The sequence below is a fragment of the Chiloscyllium plagiosum genome, unplaced genomic scaffold (genome assembly GCF_037043375.1).
Source record: "Chiloscyllium plagiosum isolate Xiang-an unplaced genomic scaffold, Cpla_swu_hap1 HiC_scaffold_32, whole genome shotgun sequence".
In the NCBI taxonomy this organism is placed as follows: domain Eukaryota; kingdom Metazoa; phylum Chordata; class Chondrichthyes; order Orectolobiformes; family Hemiscylliidae; genus Chiloscyllium; species Chiloscyllium plagiosum.
Window position 1 is genome coordinate 49,493,888 of NW_028270170.1, and position 22,327 is coordinate 49,516,214.

At 44.8% G+C, this 22,327-nt stretch overlaps 1 protein-coding gene across 1 annotated transcript in view; it reads right to left on the minus strand.

Moving 5' to 3' along the window:
• Positions 1–3,717: 3,717 nt before the first annotated feature.
• The window catches only part of ace (angiotensin I converting enzyme (peptidyl-dipeptidase A) 1), a 223,852-nt gene continuing 205,242 nt past the window's right edge, over positions 3,718–22,327 (minus strand). The window contains exons 22-25 of the mRNA XM_087977991.1: positions 18,429–18,527; positions 17,690–17,812; positions 10,757–10,938; positions 3,718–4,024 (exon numbers count right to left, since the gene is read on the minus strand). Coding sequence (XP_087834117.1) covers positions 3,777–4,024; positions 10,757–10,938; positions 17,690–17,812; positions 18,429–18,527 — 652 coding nt within the window. The 3' untranslated portion in view covers positions 3,718–3,776. The remainder of the gene's footprint in view (positions 4,025–10,756; positions 10,939–17,689; positions 17,813–18,428; positions 18,528–22,327) is intronic.

The window sequence follows — 22,327 nt, forward strand, 5'->3', positions numbered from 1 at the left end:
CCCTCTGACTAACGCACCTAACCTACGGGCAATTCAGCATGGCCAATTCACCTGACCTGTACATTTTTGGACTGTGGGAGGAAACCGCAGCACCCGGAGGAAACTCCACACAGACAGTCGCCTGAGGCTGGAATTGAACCCGGGTCTCTGGTGTTGTGAGGTAGCAGTGCTAACCACTGAGCCACCGTGCTGCCCCTGTGTTAAAGACATTTTACAGATGCCAGTTACAGCTGAACGGTGAATATCGATCATTTTTAATGTTACCCAAGGCACACACTGCAAAGAGGATATAAAAATCAACAGCCAGGTTAGTGCTCCTCTGTACTGCAGATCGTTCTGATGTTGCCTCATCTGCTTGGAGTCTTGGTACATTATTAAATTAAAAGTGTGTATGTCGACAAGAGAATGCCCCTTTTAGTGCTGGTGGAACTGGAGTGAACAAAGTACACAGAACACAGTGGTTTGTTTAAAACAGCTTAAGTATATTGTGCATGCTGTTTGGTACATCAATTTCCTCAGTCACATACTCTCGGTTTACTTTCTCTGAACACTTCCTATGTGAATCATGCAATGAATGTATGTGTCTACATAAAAGAAACAATGTGATGTTATGAGCTAGATCTTTCTAGAACACAGCAGCATTATTTTTAGAGGTGGACTCTAGATTTTGTTTTCATGTTACTGCATATTCTTGAGAGAATGTCTTCGACAATTCTGTCCCTCCCCCTCCGAAGGCATTGGCTTCTGGCTAGGGTTTGATTCTTAGTGAGCGCTGGTTACCCTCAAGGATATCTTGTCTGAGCCTTGACAGCAGCAGATGACTTGCTATTTGACTACGTGGCGTTTCACAGTTGAGCCTTACCTTCTGTTCACTCCACTTTGGCAGGAACTTCCTTCCACTGGAAGATAATCACTGACTAAACCTCAGCTCCCTCACTCAGAGGTCCAATGGATTGTAGAATCTCAAATACCACTCTGGCTGAGATGACCCACCTTGGCCACTGTAGATCGAACCTGGACCTTTCATTTTCTGTGCTGTTTAACTTTTCATTGGAAGAATTCACGGGGCATCATGGGATCAAATAAATGAATCTTATCACCCCTTCAACTAAGGGATGTGTGTTGGTGGGGGGGGGGGAAGGATTTTAAAAAATTATGGTAAGAAACTCCTTTCAAAGTCTTGTGAGTCCTTACCAAGGTTGGGTGCTATGCTGCCTGTGTTACCCGTTTTAAAATAATCAACCACTGAAGTGATTTATTGAGGTATAATGAGAATGGCAACAAATTAGGGCAAGCCCTGAGTCCATACATATCTTGCACTCATATCTAGGAATTTTTCCTTTTGATTGTTTGAAAGATCTTGATGTTCCACTCAAAACCTGACAGCTCAATTTATAGTTGCTATCAAGTCAGGACTGATAGTTTATAGGAACCCTCCAGACATCAGCAGCTTCAGGTCACCCAAGTATGAGTCTGCTACTTGGCACAACAAACCTGCTGGGTTACAAAAGCAGGACCAATACCTAAAGGGTTGGTAGGGGCCTCAAAAGAATTCTTATGTTGAGTAAAAAGGAGGAAGATAAAACCTTGAGCAGGGTAACATACCCCTCATTCTAACATATCAGCGGTCTTATTCCTTAAATGTTAACATGGTGCTGCATTTCCACTGCAGTTATATATAATCACCTTCCCACTGCAGTCACATATGGGCGCATTTTCACTGCAGTTAGATATTGTCGCATTTTCACTGCAGTTAGATATAATCAACTTCCCACTGCAGTCAGATATGGTCGCATTTTCACTGCAGGAGAAAGTGAGGACTGCAGATGCTGGGGATCAGAGCTTAAAAATGTGTTGCTGGAAAAGCGCAGCAGGTCAGGCAGCATCAAAGGAGAAGGAGAATCGACGTTTCGGGCATGCCCGAAACGTCGATTCTCCTTCTCCTTTGATGCTGCCTGACCTGCTGCGCTTTTCCAGGAACACATTTTTAAGCATTTTCACTGCAATCAGATATGGTCTAATTTTCACTGCAGTCAGATATGGTCACATTTTCACTGCAATCAGATGTGGTCGCATTTCCACTGCAATCAGATATGGTCGCATTTTCACAGCAGTCAGATATGGTCATATTTTCACTGCAGTCAGATATGGTCACATTTTCACTGCAATCAGATGTGGTCGCATTTCCACTGCAATCAGTTATGGTCGCACTTCCACTGCAGTTAGATATGGTCGCATTTTCACTGCAGTTAGATATGGTCGCATTTTCACTGCAGTCATATATGGTCGCATTTTCACTGCAGTTAGATATGGTCGCATTTTCACTGCAGTTAGATATGGTCACATTTTCACTGCAATCAGATATGGTGACATTTTCACTGCAGTCAGATATGGTCGCATTTTCAATGCAGTCAGATATGGTCACATTTTCACTGCAGTTAGATATGGTCGCATTTTCACTGCAGTTAGATATGGTCGCATTTTCACTGCAGTCATATATGGTCGCATTTTCACTGCAGTTAGATATGGTCGCATTTTCACTGCAGTTAGATATGGTCACATTTTCACTGCAGTCAGATATGGTGCCATTTTCACTGCAATCAGATGTGGTCGCATTTCCACTACAGTCAGTTATGGTCGCATTTCCACTGCAATCAGATATGGTCGCATTTTCAATGCAGTCAGATATAGTCACATTTTCACTGCAGTTAGATATGGTCACATTTCCACTGCAGTCAGATATGGTCGCATTTTCACTGCAGTCAGATATGGTTGCACTTTCATTGTAGTTAGATATGGTAGCATTTTCACTGCAGTTAGATATGGTCGCATTTTCACTGCAGTCAGATATGGTCGCATTTTCACTGCAGTCAGATATGGTCGCAATTTCACTGCAGTTATATATGGTTACATTTTCACTGAATCAGATATGGTTGCATTTTCACTGCAGTCAGATACAGTCACACTTTCATTGCAGTTAGATATGGTTGCATTTTCACTGCAATCAGATATGGTTGTATTTTCACTGTAGTCAGATATGGTCGCATTTTCACTGCAGTCAGATATGGTCGCATTTTCACTGCAGTCAGATATGGTCGCAATTTCACTGCAGTTATATATGGTTGCATTTTCACTGAATCAGATATGGTTGCATTTTCACTGCAGTCAGATACAGTCACACTTTCATTGCAGTTAGATATGGTTGCATTTTCACTGCAATCAGATATGGTTGTATTTTCACTGTAGTCAGATATGGTCGCATTTTCACTGCAGTTAGATATGGTCACATTTTCACTGCAGTCAGATATGGTTGCATTTCCACTGCAGTCAGATATGGTCGCATTTTCACTGCAGTTAGATATGGTCGCATTTCCACTGCAGTTAGATATGGTCGCAGTTCCACTGCAGTTAGATATGGTCGCTTTTTTTAAAAGCAGCTGGGCTCAGGATTGCAACAACATCCAGAGAAGAAGGATACTATGGAACAGTAGTTTGCTGTCTTGGAATCTCAACAATATAACCTGATACTGATCGAATTTACATTATTTTCACATTCAAAAGTTACAGCAAATTACACAACAGAACGCTTTAATATATTATTTCACATCCCTGCATCAAATGTCTAGTCATCACTGAAGTGTTCGAAGTATTAGGACTACCCAACCCAAGAGATTAATTAAACATTCTTACAGCAGATTTACAAATATAAATTGAGTGTTGAATTATTGTTTTCTTTTTGCATAGTGAAAGAATTCTGACCTGATGAGATTTGTTTTTTATTTCAGTTCAAGTTCAGATGTTGATTTGTGCTGTTTATTTCTTAAAAATGTTTTCACTGTGAGGGCAATGACTGCTATAGCCAGGATCAGGGCCAGTACTAGCAGGATCCACTGGCCTGCCTTAGCCTGCTCTGGATCTAAACTTAACCCCAGAAAATCCACTTTGCTTTTTGGAACAGGCACTGGATTTCCCTCAACAGTGGTAATTGGAGTTGTCGGAGCTGGAGCTTCCACTGAAGAAAGAGCTGAAAAGGAATGTGTGAAAGTTAATTCGTATTCTGATCAGCATAACAGTGACATGAATACAGTAAATATTTGAATAGAAGGAGGTCATTTGACCCATTTTCTATCAGAACGTGACTGATCTTTATTGTTCCTTTGATCCTATATTGGCTTCCAACCAGAGCTCTTATAACGAGTGGGTCAGGTTTGAGTCCCATTCCAGGATTTATTGGGCCAGGCTTGATGTATTTATAAGGAAGGCAGTGAGAGGTTGGAGTGGGTGAGAGGGGTGGAGAGGTTGAGGTGAGAGGTTGGAGTGGGTGAGAGGGGTGAAGAGGTTGAGGTGAGAGGTTGGAGTGGATGAGAGGGGTGGAGAGGTTGAGGTGAGAGGTTGGAGTGGGTGAGAGGGGTGGAGAGGTTGAGGTGAGAGGTTGGAGTGGGTGAGAGGGGTGAAGAGGTTGAGGTGAGAGGTTGGAGTGGGTGAGAGGGGTGGAGAGGTTGAGGTGAGAGGTTGGAGTGGGTGAGAGGGGTGGAGAGGTTGAGGTGAGAGGTTGGAGTGGGTGAGAGGGGTGGAGAGGTTGAGGTGAGAGGTTGGAGTGGGTGAGAGGGGTGGAGAGGTTGAGGTGAGAGGTTGGAGTGGGTGAGAGGGGTGGAGAGGTTGAGGTGAGAGGTTGGAGTGGGTGAGAGGGGTGGAGAGGTTGAGGTGAGAGGTTGGAGTGGGTGAGAGGGGTGGAGAGGTTGAGGTGAGAGGTTGGAGTGGGTGAGAGGGGTGGAGAGGTTGAGGTGAGAGGTTGGAGTGGGTGAGAGGGGTGGAGAGGTTGAGGTGAGAGGTTGGAGTGGGTGAGAGGGGTGGAGAGGTTGAGGTGAGAGGTTGGAGTGGGTGAGAGGGGTGGAGAGGTTGAGGTGAGAGGTTGGAGTGGGTGAGAGGGGTGGAGAGGTTGAGGTGAGAGGTTGGAGTGGGTGAGAGGGGTGGAGGGGTTGAGGTGAGAGGTTGGAGTGGGTGAGATGTATTTATAACACAGCCTGTAAATCTTTCCAACAAGCAGCTGATCAGAGCAGAACGGTTGCCTGATCATCTGTCCTGCAGCAAGCAATGTCAAACCGCTATAAGTATCCGAAGTCCCATGATCTAACCATTGGAAATGAGGACAAGACATAAGACAAAAAGACAATTCCTATCCCCCTAGCCTTACAGAAATAAATCGAGCCCAGTCTAAAAACTGTCACTCAATCGCTGATATAATTTTTAGATTCTGAGTGAAAAAGAACACACTTTCAGGCTTAATAAAAGCAAATTACAGCTGATGCTGGAAACTGAAACCAAAAGAGAAAGTGCTGGAAAATCTCAGCAGGTCTGGCAGCATCTGTAAGGAGAGAAAAGAGCTGACGATTCGAGTCTAACTGACCCTTTGTCAAAGCTAAAATAATGGGAGAAATAGGGAGGTATTTATACGAGGCTGAGAGAAGGTGAATCATGGTTCCAGAAGCCAAGGTAGCAATAACGAGGTGATAATGACAGTACATAGAGAGATTATAGGGAGATTAGGAGCTGTGAATGACCAAGACTGAAGCCAGTGCTATGTGACAAAATATGTGGGGGATGGGGGGAGGGGTGAAGCAGAGGCAAAATGAAAAACGGGAAAAGGGTAGCAAAGGGGGAACAGGAGAGAAAAAAGGTGATGAGAGAGTGGGGGGTGAGAGAAAGAGAGATGATCAAGAACAGTGAAAAAAAAATTTAAATAAATGCCAGGAGGGGGCACGAGAAAGGCTTGGCAGAACAGATTAGGGAGAACACAAAGGCATTTTACACTTATGTGAGGAATAAGAGAATGGTCAAAGAAAGAGTAGGGCCGATCAGGGATAGCATATGGACTTTTTGTGTGGAGTCTGAGGAGGCAGGGGAAGGCCTAAATGAGTTTTTTGCTTCTGTCTTTACGAAAGAAACAAACTTTGTAGTGAATGAAACCTTTGAAGAGCAGGTGTGCATGTTGGAATGGATAGAGATAGAGGAAGCTGATGTGCTGAAAATTTTGTCAAACATTAAGATTGACAAGTCGCCAGGCCCGGACCAGATTTGTCCTCGGCTGCTTTGGGAAACGAGAAATGCAATTGCTTTGCCACTTGCGAAGATCTTTGCATCCTCGCTCTCCACTGGAGTCGTACCTGAGGACTGGAGAGAGGCAAATGTAATTCCTCTCTTCAAGAAAGGAAATAGGGAAATCCCCGGCAATTACAGACCAGTGAGTCTCACGTCTGTCGTCTGCAAGATGTTAGAAAGGATTCTGAGGGATAGGATTTATGACCATCTGGAAGAACACGGCTTGATTAAATGCATTCAACACGGCTTTGTGATGGGCAGGTCATGCCTCACAAACCGTATCGAGTTCTTTGAGGATGTGACTAGAAAAGTTGATGAGGGTCGAGCTGTGGATGTGATGTATATGGACTTCAGCAAGGCATTTGATAAGGTTCCCCATGGTAGGCTCATTCAGAAGGTCAGGAGGAATGGGATACAGGGGAACTTAGCTGTCTGGATACAGAATTGGCTGGCCAACAGAAGACAGCGAGTGGTAGTAGAAGGAAAATATTCTGCCTGGAAGTCTGTGGTGAGTGGTGTTCCACAAGGCTCTGTCCTTGGGCCTCTACTCTTTGTAATTTTTATTAATGACTTGGATGAGGGGATTGAAGGATGGGTCAGCAAGTTTGCAGAAGATACAAAGGTTGGAGGTGTCGTTGACAGTATAGAGGGCTGTTGTAGGCTGCAGCGGGACATTGACAGGATGCAGAGATGGGCTGAGAGGTGACAGATGGAGTTCAACCTGGATAAATGCGAGGTGATGCATTTTGGAAGGTCAAATTTGAAAGCTGAATACAGGATTAAGGATAGGATTCTTGGCAGTGTGGAGGAACAGAGGGATCTTGGTGTGCAGGTACATAGATCCCTTAAAATGGCCACCCAAGTGGACAGGGTTGCTAAGAAAGCATATGGTGTTTTGGCTTTCGTTAACAGGGGGATTGAGTTTAAGAGTCGTGAGATCTTGATGCAGCTCTATAAAACTTTGGTTAGACCGCACTTGGAATATTGCGTCCAGTTCTGGTCGCCCTATTATAGGAAAGATGTGGATGCTTTGGAGAGGGTTCAGAGGAGGTTTACCAGGATGCTGCCTGGACTGGAGGGCTTATCTTATGAAGAGAGGTTAACTGAGCTCGGAATTTTTTCATTGGAGAAAAGGAAGAGGAGAGGGGACCTAATTGAGGTATACAAGATAATGAGAGGCATAGATAGAGTCTATAGCCAGAGACTATTTCCCAGGGCAGAAATAACTAACACGAGGGGTCATAGTTTTAAGCTGGTTGGAGGAAAGTATAGAGGGGATGTCAGAGGCAGGTTCTTTACACAGAGTTGTGAGAGCATGGAATGCGTTGCCAGCAGCAGTTGTGGAAGCAAGGTCATTGGGGACATTTAAGAGACTACTGGACATGCATATGGTCACAGAAATTTGAGGGTGCATACATGAGGATCAGTGGTTGGCACAACACTGTGGGCTGAAGGGCCTGTTTTTGCTGTACTGTTCTATGTTCTATGTTCTATGAAATAAAATTATCTGAAGTTGTTGAATTCAATGTTGAGACCGGCAGGCTGTAACGTGCCTAGTTCGAAAATGAGATGCTGTTCCTCCAGTTGGCGTAGAGCTTCACTGGAACATTGCAGCAGGCCGAGACAGACATGTGGGCATGGGAGCAGGATTGTGTGTTGAAGTGGCAAGCCACGGGAAGATCTGGGACCTGATTGCGTACAGACCGAAGGTGCTCAGCAAAGCGATCACCCAGTCGGTGTTGAGTTAGAGAATCCCACCACCCTGTGGGTGGAAGACCTTTTCCTCATATCTCCTCTAAACCTTTTGCTTCTTGTCTTTAATTTCTGCCCCTGGTCATGGAGCCCTCCATCAAGGGATAATGTTTATTCCTCTCTACCCTATCTCTGCCCCTCATCATTTTATCCATCTCAATAATGTCCTCTCTCTGTTTTCTCTGCTCTAAGGAAAACAACCCAATCTGTCTATCTCTCTTCAGAACTGAAACTCTCCAGCCCAGGCAACATCCTGGCAAATCTCCTCTGCACCCTCTCCAGTGTTATCACATCCTCCGATAATTTGGATTCCAGAACTGCCCACAGTAGTCCAGCTGTGGCCTAACTAGCATTTTGTACAGTTCCAGCATTACTTCCTTGCTCTTAAACTCTATGCCCTGCCTAATCAATGCAACTATGCCATATGTCTTCTTCACCATTTTATCCACCTGCCCCCGCTACCTGAAGGGACCAGTGTCCATACATATCAAGGCCCCTCTGATCCTTATTGCACCCAGATTCCTACTGTTAATCATGAATTCCCTGTCTTGTTTGTGTGGGTGGCATGGTGGCACAGTGGTTAGCACTGCTGCCTCACAGCACCAGAGACCCGGGTTCAATTCCCGCCTCAGGCGACTCTCTGTGTGGAGTTTGCACGTTCTCCCCGTGTCTGCGTGGGTTTCCTCCGGGTGCTCCGGTTTCCTCCCACAATCCAAAAATGTGCAGGTTAGGTAAATTGGCCATGCTAAATTGCCCGAGTGTTAGGTGTAGGGGAATGGGTCTGGGTGCGTGGCGGGTTGGTGCGGACTTGTTGGGCCGAAGGGCCTGTTTCCACACTGTAAGTAATCTAATCTTGAATACATTGCCCCACATTTATCCGATTGAAATATATTTGCCATTAATCAACCCATCTGACCAACCCAACATCCGAAACGTCGATTCTCCTGCTCCTCGGATGCTGCCTGACCCGCTGTACTTTTCCAGCACCACTCTCTTGACTCTACATCCTCTCATAGTCCAAGGCTATCTTCCTCACTATTTACCATCCCACCAATTTTTATATTGTCTGTGAACTTACAGATTATACCTCCTACACTCAAGTCTAAATCACTTATACAGAGGAACCTCAATTATCTGAATATCAATTATCCGAATTTCGGATTAATCAAAGGAGATCTCAAGGTCCCGCTAGAAGCATTACATCAAAGAGGTGTTTCCAACACTGATCACATCTTTTGTTTACACTGATTAAAAATGAACCCAGCTTCCTGAAATGCTTCCTGAAATCCTGGACATTGATGGGAGTGCAGGCACAGTCCCCAGGTGACTGACTGCCCGCTCTCTCTACACAGGGGTGTACCCTGAATCCCCTTTCCCCAGATAATCTCTCCAACATTGTCCTGCACAGGGCAAAGGTGGAACTTGTAAAAACATTGCAGTAAAAATGTGTGTGTGTGCCTGTGCATGTGCGTCTGTGCGTGTGCGTGTGCGTGCTATTTGGAGACTCACCCGCCAAAGGCAACAGCAGTCTTACTGTTGGTGCCCAGTCTGGCTGCGTTGGAGGGGGGGGAGAATGGGGAGGGCGGGGGGTGCACTGGGGTGGGGCAGACAGGATGGACGGGGAGGGGTGCGGATAGGTCGGTGGAATGTGGATGGGGGGATCGGCCAGGGGCTGGGGTTGGACGGGTTTGGAGAAGTGGGCAGGGGCGGGGTTAGATGGGTTGTGGCTGTACAGGACATTGGTTAGGCCACTGTTGGAATATTGCGTGCAATTCTGGTCTCCTTCCGTGAAAGGGTGCAGAAGAGATTTACAAGGATGTTGCCAGGGTTGGAGGATCTGAGCTATAGGGAGAGACTTAAACAGGCTGGGGCTGTTTTCCCTGGAGTTTCGGAGGCTGAGAGGTGACCTTATAGAGGTTTACAAAATCATGAGGGGCATGGATGGGATAAATAGACAAAGTCTTTTCCCTGGGGTGGGGGAATCCAGAACTAGAGGGCATAGGTTTTAGGGTGAGAGGGGAAAGGAGCTAAGGGGCAACATTTTCATGCAGAGGGTGGTGCATGTGTGGAACGAGTTGCCAGAGAAAGTGGTGGAGGCTGGTACAATTACAGCATTTAAAAAGCATCTGGATGGGTATATGGATAGGAAGGGTTTAGAGGGATATGGGTCGGGTGCTGGCAAATGGGACTAGATTAATTTCGGATATCTGGTCGGCATTGATGAGTTGGACCGAAGGGTCTGTTTCCATGCTGTACATCTCTATGACTCTATGACTCTAATCACTGCTGCTCAGACTAAACATCTGAATCCTTTCCCAGGTCATTATTCCATATGTTAGCAGTGTCAATCTAATCACATCCAAAACAGACTTAGTGACTTCAAAGGAGCAATTGTTGGTGATAATTTACTGTTATCAGTATCATCACCTGCATAGGACAGAGAAGGAGAAGGAGACCATTTGACCTGTCAAAAGTCATCAGTTCAATGATGATTGATCCATGGAGAGTCATAGAGATGTATAACACAGAAACATACCCTTCGGATCAACTTGTGCATGCTGACCAGATATCCTAACCTAATCTAGTCCCATCTCCTTCTAAACCCTTCCTATTCACATACCCATCCAGATGCCTTTTAAATGTTGTAATTGTACCAGCCTCCACCACCAGCTCATTCCATACACACACCACCCCCTGGGTCTTAATTCCATTAACCTGGTTTGACTCATTAATGCTTTAAATCTGACAAAAATATCTGAATCTCAGTTTTGAAATCTTTTGGGGGACAAGTTTTAGATTTCCACCACCCTTTGAGTGAAGATATGCCACCCAACAGCACACCTGAATGAATGAGCTCGGATGTTAAAGGATGGCTATCTTTAGCTGGACATCATGTTGTACTGACCTGGAGTCCAGTCATAATCAGGCCACCCGAGGGTCTCTTGTTGCTTCTTATTTTCTTCAGTGAGCCATTCTGTTAGTGGCTGGAAGTATTTCAGGAGGGAAGAAGCAGACATTCTGGAGTTCCCTGTGATCATCTTCATTGCTTCAGGCCACGGCTTGCTACTCCCCAGTTTCATGGCATCCCTGAGATGGAAATGACAACAACAACTTCTGTTTGCATTGTGCCTTCCATATATTAAAACATTCCGAGTTGCTCGACAGGAGCACTATGATGCAAATTTAGACACTAAGCCACAAAAAGGGATATTATGGCAGATGGTCTAAAAGGTAGGAGCATCTTAAAGCAGGAGGAAGGAGAGAGAGGTGGATTCTCCATTAATATAAACGTAACTTACCATAAATAGTACTATTTGGGATAGACCTGATATGGAACGTCAGTTGTAAAGATTAAGTGTATTCAAAACATATCCAATGGAACATGCTGCCTAAGTTGACTTTATAATATTCAAATTGATATATTTTACAAAATACTTTTACAAATATAACAAATAAAGTATATTTTTGAAAAAAAATGTTTTGGGGTAAGGGTAGATGTTGAATGAATGATCTGTGCCTTGAGCAATGTGGTTCCTCACTTCCTCCAGGATGTAATGTGGTAACTGAGTGAGAAGGCCAATTATAAATATTATACATTCATATCCACTGCTTTCACTTAAGGATAATGTATCTGAATGCAATTCAAGATGCTGATCTGTTTCACCTTGTCCAGAACAATAATCCCAAAGGATACAGAGTGTTCCTAAAGTGGGAATATTCAAACACATGATTTTTTTTTGAGTGGATGTGGAGTGCAGGAAAGGTCTGGTAAGTCCAGCCTGGTATGTGAATTATCACTGTTAACATCACAAAAGTCAGGAATGTAATGGATCAGAGACAAGATTTCAATCTTTTTCTGATTTTAACTCCTTATCCAAACCATTCCTGCTTGTTTCTTGGGGCAGGGCCAGGGGAGCTTAAAATATCAAGGCCATTACATCAGAGACTGAATGATCAATTGATAGAACACATTCCCTTCACTGGCAATAGCAGCAGTTTGTCCAAAATTAGATAGAATTCCTCCAGAAGTTAACATTTTGGGATAAAGTAAGTGAGTTATTTGGGACAGGACACGTACAGAGTGCAGGGTTTTGTGGAGGAAAGAGATAACCTTGGATTCCCCAAATTCTCTATCGGGGCTTTCCTCCGAGACATTTTACACCACTGAAAGAAGCCACTGGCTGTGCCAACTCGAAACTGAGCTCTTCAGGCCAACCCAGTACTTAGAATAGAACCCCTACAGTGTGGAAGTAGGCCATTCGGCCCATCAAGTCCATCCCCACGCTCTTAACAGCAGCCCATCCAGACCCACACCCTTACCCTGTATTTCCCATGGCTAATCTACCCAGTCTGTACAGCTTTGTACTGTAGGAGGAGACTGGAGCACCTGGAGGAAACCCACACAGACACACGAAGACTGTGCAAACTCCACACAGAGAGTCACCCAAGGGTGGAATCAAACCTGGGCCTCGAGCGCTGTGAGGCAGCAGAGCTAACCACTGAGTCACCATGCCACACATATTTTATCCATTGAGTTTTTGGGAAGACACATGCAATAAGAATCATTCCCATAAAAAGAACAAAGAACAGTGCAGCACAGGAACAGGCCCTTCGGCCCTCCAAGCCTGTCCCAATACATTTTTCCTTTCCATAATAAAACTGTCACCACTTACAGGATCCCTCTCCCTCTATTCCCTTCCTGTTGATGTATTCATCCAGGTGCTTCTTGAATGCTGCTATTGTGTCTGTTTCCATCACCTCCTCTGACAGCACGTTCCAGACACACACCACCCTTTGTGTGAAAACTTTGCCTTGCATATATCTTTTAAACTCCCCCCACCCCCTTGCACCTTGAACCTGTGTTCCCTAGCAATGACCCCTCAACTCTGGAAACAAACCTCATATTTTCCACTCTATCCATGCAATTCACAATCTTGTAAACTTCTATCAGGTCGCCCTCAACCTCCTGTGTTCCAGTGAAAATAAACCTAGTCTATCCAACCTTTCCTCATAACTAAAATCCCCCATACCAGGCAAAATTCTGGTAAACCTTTTCTGTACCCTCTCCAAAGCATTTACATCCTTCTGGTAGTGTGGTGACCAGAACTTAGAACATAGAACAATACAGCACAGAACAGGCCCTTCGGCCCATGATGTTGTGCCGAACATTTGTCCTAGCTTAAGCACCCATCCATGTACCTATCCAATTGCCGCTTAAAGGTCACCAATGATTCTGACTCTGCCACTCCCACAGGCAGCGCATTCCATGCCCCCACCACTCTCTGGGTAAAGAACCCACCCCTGACATCCCCCCATACCTTCCACCCTTCACCTTAAATTTATGTCCCCTTGTAACACTCTGTTGTACCTGGGGAAAAAGTCTCTGACTGTCTACTCTATATATTCCCCTGATCATCGTATACTCCTCTATCAAGTCACCCCTCATCCTCGCCGTTCCAATGAGAAAAGGCCTAGCACTCTCAACGTATCCTCGTACGACCTATTCTCCATTCCAGGCAACATCCTGGTAAATCTCTTCTGCACCCTCTCCAAAGCTTCCACATCTTTCCTAAAATGAGGCGACCTGAACTGCACACAGTACTCCAAATGTGGCCTAACCAAGGTCCTATACAGCTGCAACATCACCTCACGACTCTTGAATTCAATCCCTCTGCTAATGAACGCTAATACACCATAGGCCTTCTTACAAGCTCTATCCACCTGAGTGGCAACTTTCAAAGATCTATGAACATAGACCCCAAGATCCCTCTGCTCCTCCACCTTACTAAGAACCCTACTGTTAACCCTGTATTCCGCATTCTTATTTGTCCTTCCAAAATGGACAACGTTATACTTGACAGGGTTGAACTCCATCTGCAACTCCTCAGCCCAGCTCTGCATCATATCTAAGTCCCTTTGCAGCTGACAACAGCCCTCCTCACTATCCACAACTCCACCAATCTTCGTATCGTCTGCAAATTTACTGACCCACCCTTCGACTCCCTCTTCCAAGTCATTAATAAAAATTACAAACAGCAGAGGACCCAGAACTGATCCCTGCGGAATTCCACTTGTAACTGGGCTCCAGGCTGAATATTTACCATCTACCACCACTCTCTGACTTCGACCGGTTAGCCAGTTCTCTATCCAACTGGCCAAACTTCCCACTATCCCATGCCTCCTGACTTTCCACATAAGCCTACCATGGGGAACCTTATCAAATGCCTTACTAAAATCCATGTATACTACATCCACTGCTCTATCCTCATCCACATGCTTGGTCACCTCCTCAAAGAATTCATTAAGACTTGTAAGGCAAGACCTACCCCTCACAAATCCATGTCCCTAATCAAGCAGTGTCTTTCCAGATACTCATAAATCCTATCCCTCAGTACCCTTTCCATTACTTTGCCTACCACCAAAGTAAGACTAACTGGCCTGTAATTCCCTATTCCCTTTTTTGAACAGGGGCACAACTTACGCCATATTCCAAGTGTGCCCCAACTAAAGATGTATAAAGTTGCAATGTAACTTGTTTATCCATCTACCCAATGCCCCTTTCCAGTGAAGGCAAGCATGCCATAGGCCTTTTTTACTACCTCACCTTCCTACACCACCTTCAGTGATCTGTGGACCTGCACACCCAGATCCCTCTGCATATCAATATTCCTAAGGGTTCTGCCTTAGTTTCCACCTGCACTTGACATTCAAGAGTGCATCACCTCAAATTTGTCCGGATTAAACTCCACCTGCCATATTTCTGTCCACATCTCTGATCTATATCCTGCTGTATCCTCTGACAATCCTCCTCACTATCCGCAACTCCACCAATCTTTATATCATCTTAGCAAACTTACTAATGAGACCAGCCATGTTTTCCTCCAAATCATTTATGTAGACCATGCACAGCAGAGGTCCCAGCATGATTCCAGGGGAACATCACCTGACGTTCCATTCGTAAAACATCCTTCCACCACTACCCTCTGTCTCCTATGACTAAGCCAGTTCTGTATCTACCTTGCCAGCTCACCCCTGATACCATGTGACTTCACCTTTTGTACCAGTCTGCCATGAGGGACTTTTGATGTGGAGGTGCTGGTGTTTTACTGGGGTGGACAAACATAAAAATCACACAACATCAGGCTATAGTCCAACAGGTTTATTTGGAATTACAAGTTTTTGGAGTGCTGCTCCTTCATCAGGGAGCTGTGGGGCAGGATCATAGCACACAGAATTTATAGTAAAAGATCAAAGTGTCATACAACTGATGCGATGTATTGAACAAACCTAGACTGCTGTTAAGTCTTTAATCACTTAGAATGGGCAGCAATCTCTTCCCTCGCTTCCTGCAGTAACCTTGGGTACATATCGTCTAGCCCAGGACAATTGTCTATCCTTACTTTTTTCAAAATTTCCAGCACATCCTCCTTCTTAACATCGATCTGTTTAAGTGTATCAGTTCGTTTCACACTGTCCTCAGAAATGACAAAGTTCCTGTCACTCGTGAATGCTGAATCAAAGTATTCATTAAGGATCCAGGCACAAGTTCCCACACCATCAACCACCTTTCCGTCATCAACCATCTTCATCACCTCCTCAAAAATCTCAATCAAGTTAGTGAAGCACTACCTCCACTACACAAAGCCACCCTGTCTATCGCTAATATGCCAATTACTACCTCAATGGAATCAATTTAGGTAAAGGGGAGTACAGAGAGATCTGGGTGTTCTTGTACACCAGTCAATGAAGGTGAGCATGCAGGTACAGCAGGTAGTGAAGAAGGCTAATAGCATGCTGGCCTTCATAACAAGAGGGATTGAGTATAGAAGCAAAGAGGTTCTTCTGCAGCTGTACAAGGCCCTGGTGAGACCACACCTGGAGTACTGTGTGCAGTTCTGGTCTCCAAGTTTGAGGAAAGATATTCTGGCTATTGAGGGAGTGCAGCATAGGTTCACGAGGTCAATTCCTGGAATGGCAGGATTACCTTATGCTGAAAACTGGAGTGACTGGGCTTGTATACCCTTGAGTTTCGAAGACTGAGAGGGGATCTGATTGAGACATATAAGATTATTAAAAGATTGGACACTCTGGAGGCAGGAAACATGTTTCCGCTGATGGGTGAGTGCCAAACCAGAGGACACAGCTGAAAAATATGGGGTAGACCATTTAGGACAGAGATGAGGAGAAACTTCTTCACCCAGAGAGTGGTGGCTGTGTGGAATGCTCTGCCCCAGAGGGCAGTGGAGGCCCAGTCTCTGGATTCATTTAAGAAAGAGTTGGATAGAGCTCTCAAGGATAGTGGAATCAAGGGTTATGGAGATAAGGCAGGAACAGGATACTGATTAAGGATGATCAGCCATGATCATATTGAATGGTGGTGCGGGCTCGAAGGGCAGAATGGCCTACTCCTGCACCGATTGTCTATTGTCTAATACGTCCATTTGCTCCTCAATACAAAAAGATCTTGTCCCTGAGAATCTTTTCCAATAATTTCCCTGCCAGCAAAGTGAGGCCCCCAGGCCTGTAATTTCCAGGATTATCCCTGCTACCCTTCTTCATGGGTCAACATTGGCTATTCTCCAGTCCACTAGATCTCACCCGTGGCCAAAGGGGAGACAAAGATGTCTGTCAATGCTCCAATGATTTCTTCATGCCTCCTCAATTTTCTGGGATCAATTATACCGGACTCAAATACTTCCCTACTTTAATACTTCTAAAAGATGCACAATATCTCTTCTTTTTTAATAGCAACTTTGCTTAGAAATTCAGCATTTTCTTCCCTGAGATCATCCTCCACCATTTCTTCCTCTTTGGTGAACATCGACACAAAACATCCATGTAGAACATCACCTCCGGCTCTACACATAGATTCCCTCCTTTGTCCTTGAGTGGCCTAACCTTTTTCCCGGCTACCATCTTGCTTTTTATATCCGTATAAAATCTTTGGGACTCTTCTTGTTCCTGTTTGCTCTCACCTTTTCATGACCCCTTTTTAACTCTTCTAATGCCTTTCACTTTTATACACAGATTACTTCTTAAAACTGTGAGCAGCCCAGTGGCAGAGTGGCACGGTGGCCCAGTGGTTAGCACTGCTGCCTCACAGCGCCAGAGACCTGGGTTCAATTCCCGCCTCAGGCAACTGACTGTGTGGAGTTTGCACATTCTCCCCGTGTCTGCGCGCGGGTTTGCTCCGGTTTCCTCCCACAGTTCAAAAATGTGCAGGTTAGGTGAATTGGCCATGCTAAATTGCCCGTAGTGTTAGGTGAAGGAGTAAATGTAGGGGAATGGGTCTGGGTGGGTTGTGCTTCGGTGGGTCAGTGTGGACTTGTTGGGCCGAAGGGCCTGTTTCCACACTGTAAGTAATCTAATCTAAAAATCTTTTTCATGGCCTCTTTTCTTTCCTTAATTATTGACTTTCTCTTAATGTAACTGAAAACATTTCTGGGTTCACCTGAGCTTTGCTTGTCAATATTCTTTCTTGCCCTCTCTTTTCTATCCTCATTTCCAGGATTAGTGTTGCTGGAAGAGCACAGCAGTTCAGGCAGCATCCAAGGAGTTTTATCCTCATTTCCTTTCCAGTTTCAACCCTGCACTTTTTATATTCTCCCCACTTTTCTGTAAAATGTAATTTCCGGTTCCATTGTAGATTCACTGACAGGGATTGAGGAATGTAATAAGTCAATAAGTCCTTTTGGCTATATTATATCAGAATGGTAGAAGGCGAACTTTGGTCATATTTCCTTGAGTATTTCCTCTCTGTTCTGAGTGTTCTGTTTGAGGTTTTAGGGCAGCTAGTTATAATTCTTCCTAGTTACAAAGGAACTGTAATAGTTCTTACCCGATGAGTTTTCCTGCAGCTGTTGACTTGTAGATATCACATTTGTACAGAGGTCCTGTTTGACCAGCTGCTTTACAAAGGCTCTCATGAAACTGGAACTGGATGATGAAGCTCACAAAATATCTGAGAAGAGTAAAGCACAGAGTTCGAGCTCAAAAGTGGCATTTACATTGACTAATTCATGAATTAGGGTTCTGTTGGAAGTTCATCGATCTGAAACTCTGTTTCTCAGGTCAATCAACAAGTATAGATCAAATTTGTAGCCTTGGTTGTTAAGAGTGTGTTTTTGAATATAAATGAATTGCCTCTGTGTTATCATTGCTCATCCTAACCTGATCTTGGCTTTTGCCCATACAATTTCATTTTGGCCTCAAGTCACATTCCAAATAAAGTAACAATGGGCATGGTTTTTGAATTTGTTTTGTCAAATTTCCTTGGGTTAAAAGAATGATCTTTCTGTTCTGATGACATCATGGGAGCTGTTGGCAGACTCTATCTGCCTCAGTTCTGGAGGTTTCATGTTTTGCAAAACAACAAATGCAAAGGTCAGAGAAAATTAAATCAAAGCACACCATTTTTCTCTCCCTGCACACTACAGTGTCAAGGCAATCTTCAATTGCAGGAGGATCCAGGTCATTTCTGAATGGGTTGTCCATCCTGTTTATTAGTGATAATTGAACAATTCTCCAAGTGTAGTGACAGAAACTGAACCACAGAAAGGTCAGTATCAAAGACATACCTGACATAAGGTACACTCGAAGGAATGTGGAATTTTGCGCCAGGATCAAAATCTTCCTCTGATCGAGCAACAGGAGGACAAACTCCCTGATATTTTAACCTGCAGAAGAGAGGTACAAGATAAGTTGGACACTGGCCCGGTCTGCACGCTGTACTCAAACCTTCACTGACATAGAGTCATAGAGATTACAGCACGGAAACAGACCCTTCGGTCCAACTCGTCCATGTCAACCAGATATCCCAACCCAATCTAGTCCCATTTGCCAGCACTTGGCCCTTATCCCTCCAAACCCTTCCTATTTATCTACCCATCCAGGTGCCATTTAAATGCTATAATTGTACCAGCCTCCACCACTTCCTCTGGCAGCTCATTCCATATATGCACCACCCTCTGTGTGAAAAGGTTGCCCCTTAGGTCTCTTTTCAATCTTTTCTCTCTCCTATCCATGCCCCTCATGATTTTATAAACCTCTATAAAGCCAAAATGCAGCACCTCGCATTTATCTAAATTAAACTCCATCTGCCACTTCTCAGCCCACTGGCCCATCTGGTCAAATTCCCATTGTACTCAGAAGTAACCCTCTTCGCTGTCCACTACACTTCCAATTTTGGTGTCATTTGCAAACTTACTAACTGTACCTCTTATGCTCACATCCAAATCATTTATATAAATAACGAAAAGTAGAGGACCCAGCACCGATCCTTGTGGCACTCCACTGGTCACAGGCCTCCAGTCTGAAAAGCAACCCTCCACCACCACCCTCTGTCTTCTACCTTTGAGCCAGTTCTGTATCCAAATGGCTAGTTCTCCCTGTATTCCGTGAGATCTAACCTTGCTAACCAGTCCCATGGGGAACTTTGTCGAACGCCTTACTGAAGTCCATATAGATCATATCTAATGCTCTGCCCTCATCAATCCTTTTTGTTACTTCTTCAAAAAACTCAATCAAGTTTGTGAGACATGATTTCCCACGCATAAAGCCATGTTGACTATCCTTGCCTTTGCAAATTCTTTTGGATTTTAGTGGACCTGGGAGGTCAGTAAATAAAATGCAGTTTACAAAGAGGAGAATGTTTGGGTTGTGTCAGGGACTGGCTGTGATTGTGATGGCTGGGTTATGGGGAGGTGTATACTTGACAGTAGAGGCCATTTTCAGTAAATGATTCTTGTGATGTCAGCATCACTGAGTAGACTAGCATTTATTCTCCACCTTTAGGTGTTCGAGTAAGTAGATCGAACATGTTGTTTGGAGAAAGTTGGACTGCAGATGCTGGAGATCAGAGTCAAGTGTGTGGTGCTGGAAAAGCACAGCAGATCAGGCAGCATCCGAGGAGCAGGAGAGTCAATATTTTGGGCATGGATGCTGCCTGACTTGCTGTGCTTTTCCATCAACACACTCTCGACTCTGAATATGTTGTTCGGGTGGGAGCTGTAGGAATTTTAGCCAGTGTCAGTGAGAGCCCAATGATATATTTCCAAGGCATAGTGCTGTGCGACTTGAAGGGGAATGGGCATAACAGCGGTCTCAGGTCCTGCACGGTATAGGTGAAGAAGCTGTTGAAAGATCCTTCGAGAATTGCCTTGGGGGGGGGGGTCTTTTATCCACACTGCTGCCACTCCTCTGCAGGAGGACAAGGAGTGAATGTTTAAGGTGGTGGGGGGAGGTGGGGGAACTGACCGTCTGCGACGGTGTCCAGGCAGAGTGATAAAACATCCCAGATTCTTTGGAGTGGTCTCAGAACTGGGTCTGGAGTGGGCTTTTTGTGATATGGTTTGTCCTGGGACTTTCTGGGCCAGTGAAGGGGTAAACTGCTCAAAGTCTTCTCTTGCCATGTCTACCATTGATATTTGTCTATCGACAAGTCAGAGGGGAATGGGTCTGGTGGGTTACTCTTCGGAGGGTCAGTGTGGACTTGTTGGGCCGAAGGGCCTGTTTCCACACTGTAGGGAATCTAATCCAATCTAATCATAGGTGGCATAGGACTCAAGGGCCATGAGAGGGCAGCAGCACCAGTAGGAGGCAGCACTGTCCTGCCAGCACTGATAAATGGGTGCTGGGGTTGAACTTGGGAGTGGGGGGAGGGGGAGGACCAGGAAATGGGGTGAGGTTGGGAACAGTGATGGGGATGGGGTGTGTGCCCCTGACGGGTTAGGGCAGCACTCAGCCCTGACATGGGCTGATCATGGCAGTGACATTCTCAGGCTTGGATCTTGGGAGTCGAGAGCGTAGTGCTGGAAAAGCACAGCAGGTCAGGCAGCATCCCTGGATCCTCACTCTCCTTGCTGTGTGTAGGTATGGTCTCCTACATAACTGCAACTTGTGAATACTTTTACTGAATACCTCACAGAAGAAAGATCCCCCATAGCATCTGTCTTATCCTGGGGACATCTCAAAGCACTACCCAGTCAACGAGTGACATTTGAAGAGTATTGCTGTTGTATTTGTGAGTAATTTGCTCAGGCCTTGGTAAACATTTCAACTCACAAAGTGCCACCCTTGAGTAAGCTTCACGCAATGACACTGTTTCCCAGAGCAGATTCCAAGGTTCCCTTGGGTGGAGAAGTTTGATTGTTGAATACTGCTTTTTAAAATTTACTCAGGGGTTAGAGGCCATCACTGACTGGTCCAGCATTTATTGCCCATCTCTAATTGCCCAGAGGACATTTGAGAATCAACCACATCGCTGTGGGTCTGGAATCACATGTAGGCCAGACCAGGTAAGGATGGCAGTATCCTTCCCTAAAGGACATTAGTGAACCAGATGAGTTTTTCCCTGACAACCAAGCAACGGACTCCTGGTCATCATAGACTCTTAAATCCTCACTTTTATTGAATTCAAATTCTCCCACCTGTCGTGGTGGGATTGGAACCAGGCCCTCGGGGCATTTGCTGGGTCTATGCATGAACATTCCAGCGATGGGCCATCACCCAGAGATAATGGTAATGAAAAATATACATTTTTGAAGTCTAATGAAAGGAACACATTGTGGGTTATCAGCCAGATAACCAGACCACCATTTGCCCTAAATGCTCCCTCTGCACAAGACGATCTATAACATTAATGGGTGGAAGATCAAACAGGCACATGTGCAGAAATGGAAAATTCCAGCCTTCCTGTTTAATGTTGCAGAGGGAATGTCGTCTGTTTGAAAACTAAAACTTGATTTGTTACTAAACTTCAAAAGTAACATACTTGGTGCTGAACTTCTTATGCTGTGAACCTCAGCTGCACTGCCTAGTTGGAGAGGCATAGAAAGCATTTGTTTTGTAGATCCAGTTGCAATCATCATCAAGCCAGTAATAGAGTAAAACAGAGCTCAGAACAGAAAAGGATCCACAGCTCCAAACACAGACCAAAGAATCACAAATCAACAGAGAGAGACAGAGAGAGATGAGGATAGAGAGCGAGGGTCACAGATGCACACAAAGGGATGAGAGAAATCTGTAATACAGATGCAGAAAGAAAGGGAAGACATTATTAGAGATTGGGAGGGGAGAGAAGGAATGTCACCATAAATTAAAATGATGAGTAAAAGAAACAGCGAGAATGCAAGTCATGCAGAGGGTAAGAAAATACACACAGTGAGAAAGTGAAAATACCGACAGAGCAAGAGGAGAAAACAAAATGTAATGAGAAAACACTGAATATTCAGTGAAAGTGTTCAGAAATGGAACTAGGTGGCTGTTTAGAAAGGAATAATACACATTGTTACAGAGAGAAAATGAGGGAGGGCTCTAAGTGCTTTTCTTATTCAGAGAGACAGAGGGAATGCAATGGGCTAAATGGCATCTTCCAGTCCTGTAAATCCCATGTTTCTGAGTGGCTCATGGTGCCCTGGCCCAGGCAATTGTTCAGCGGTCCTGAGGACTGGGAGTTATGGAAGCCAAGGGCAGGTAG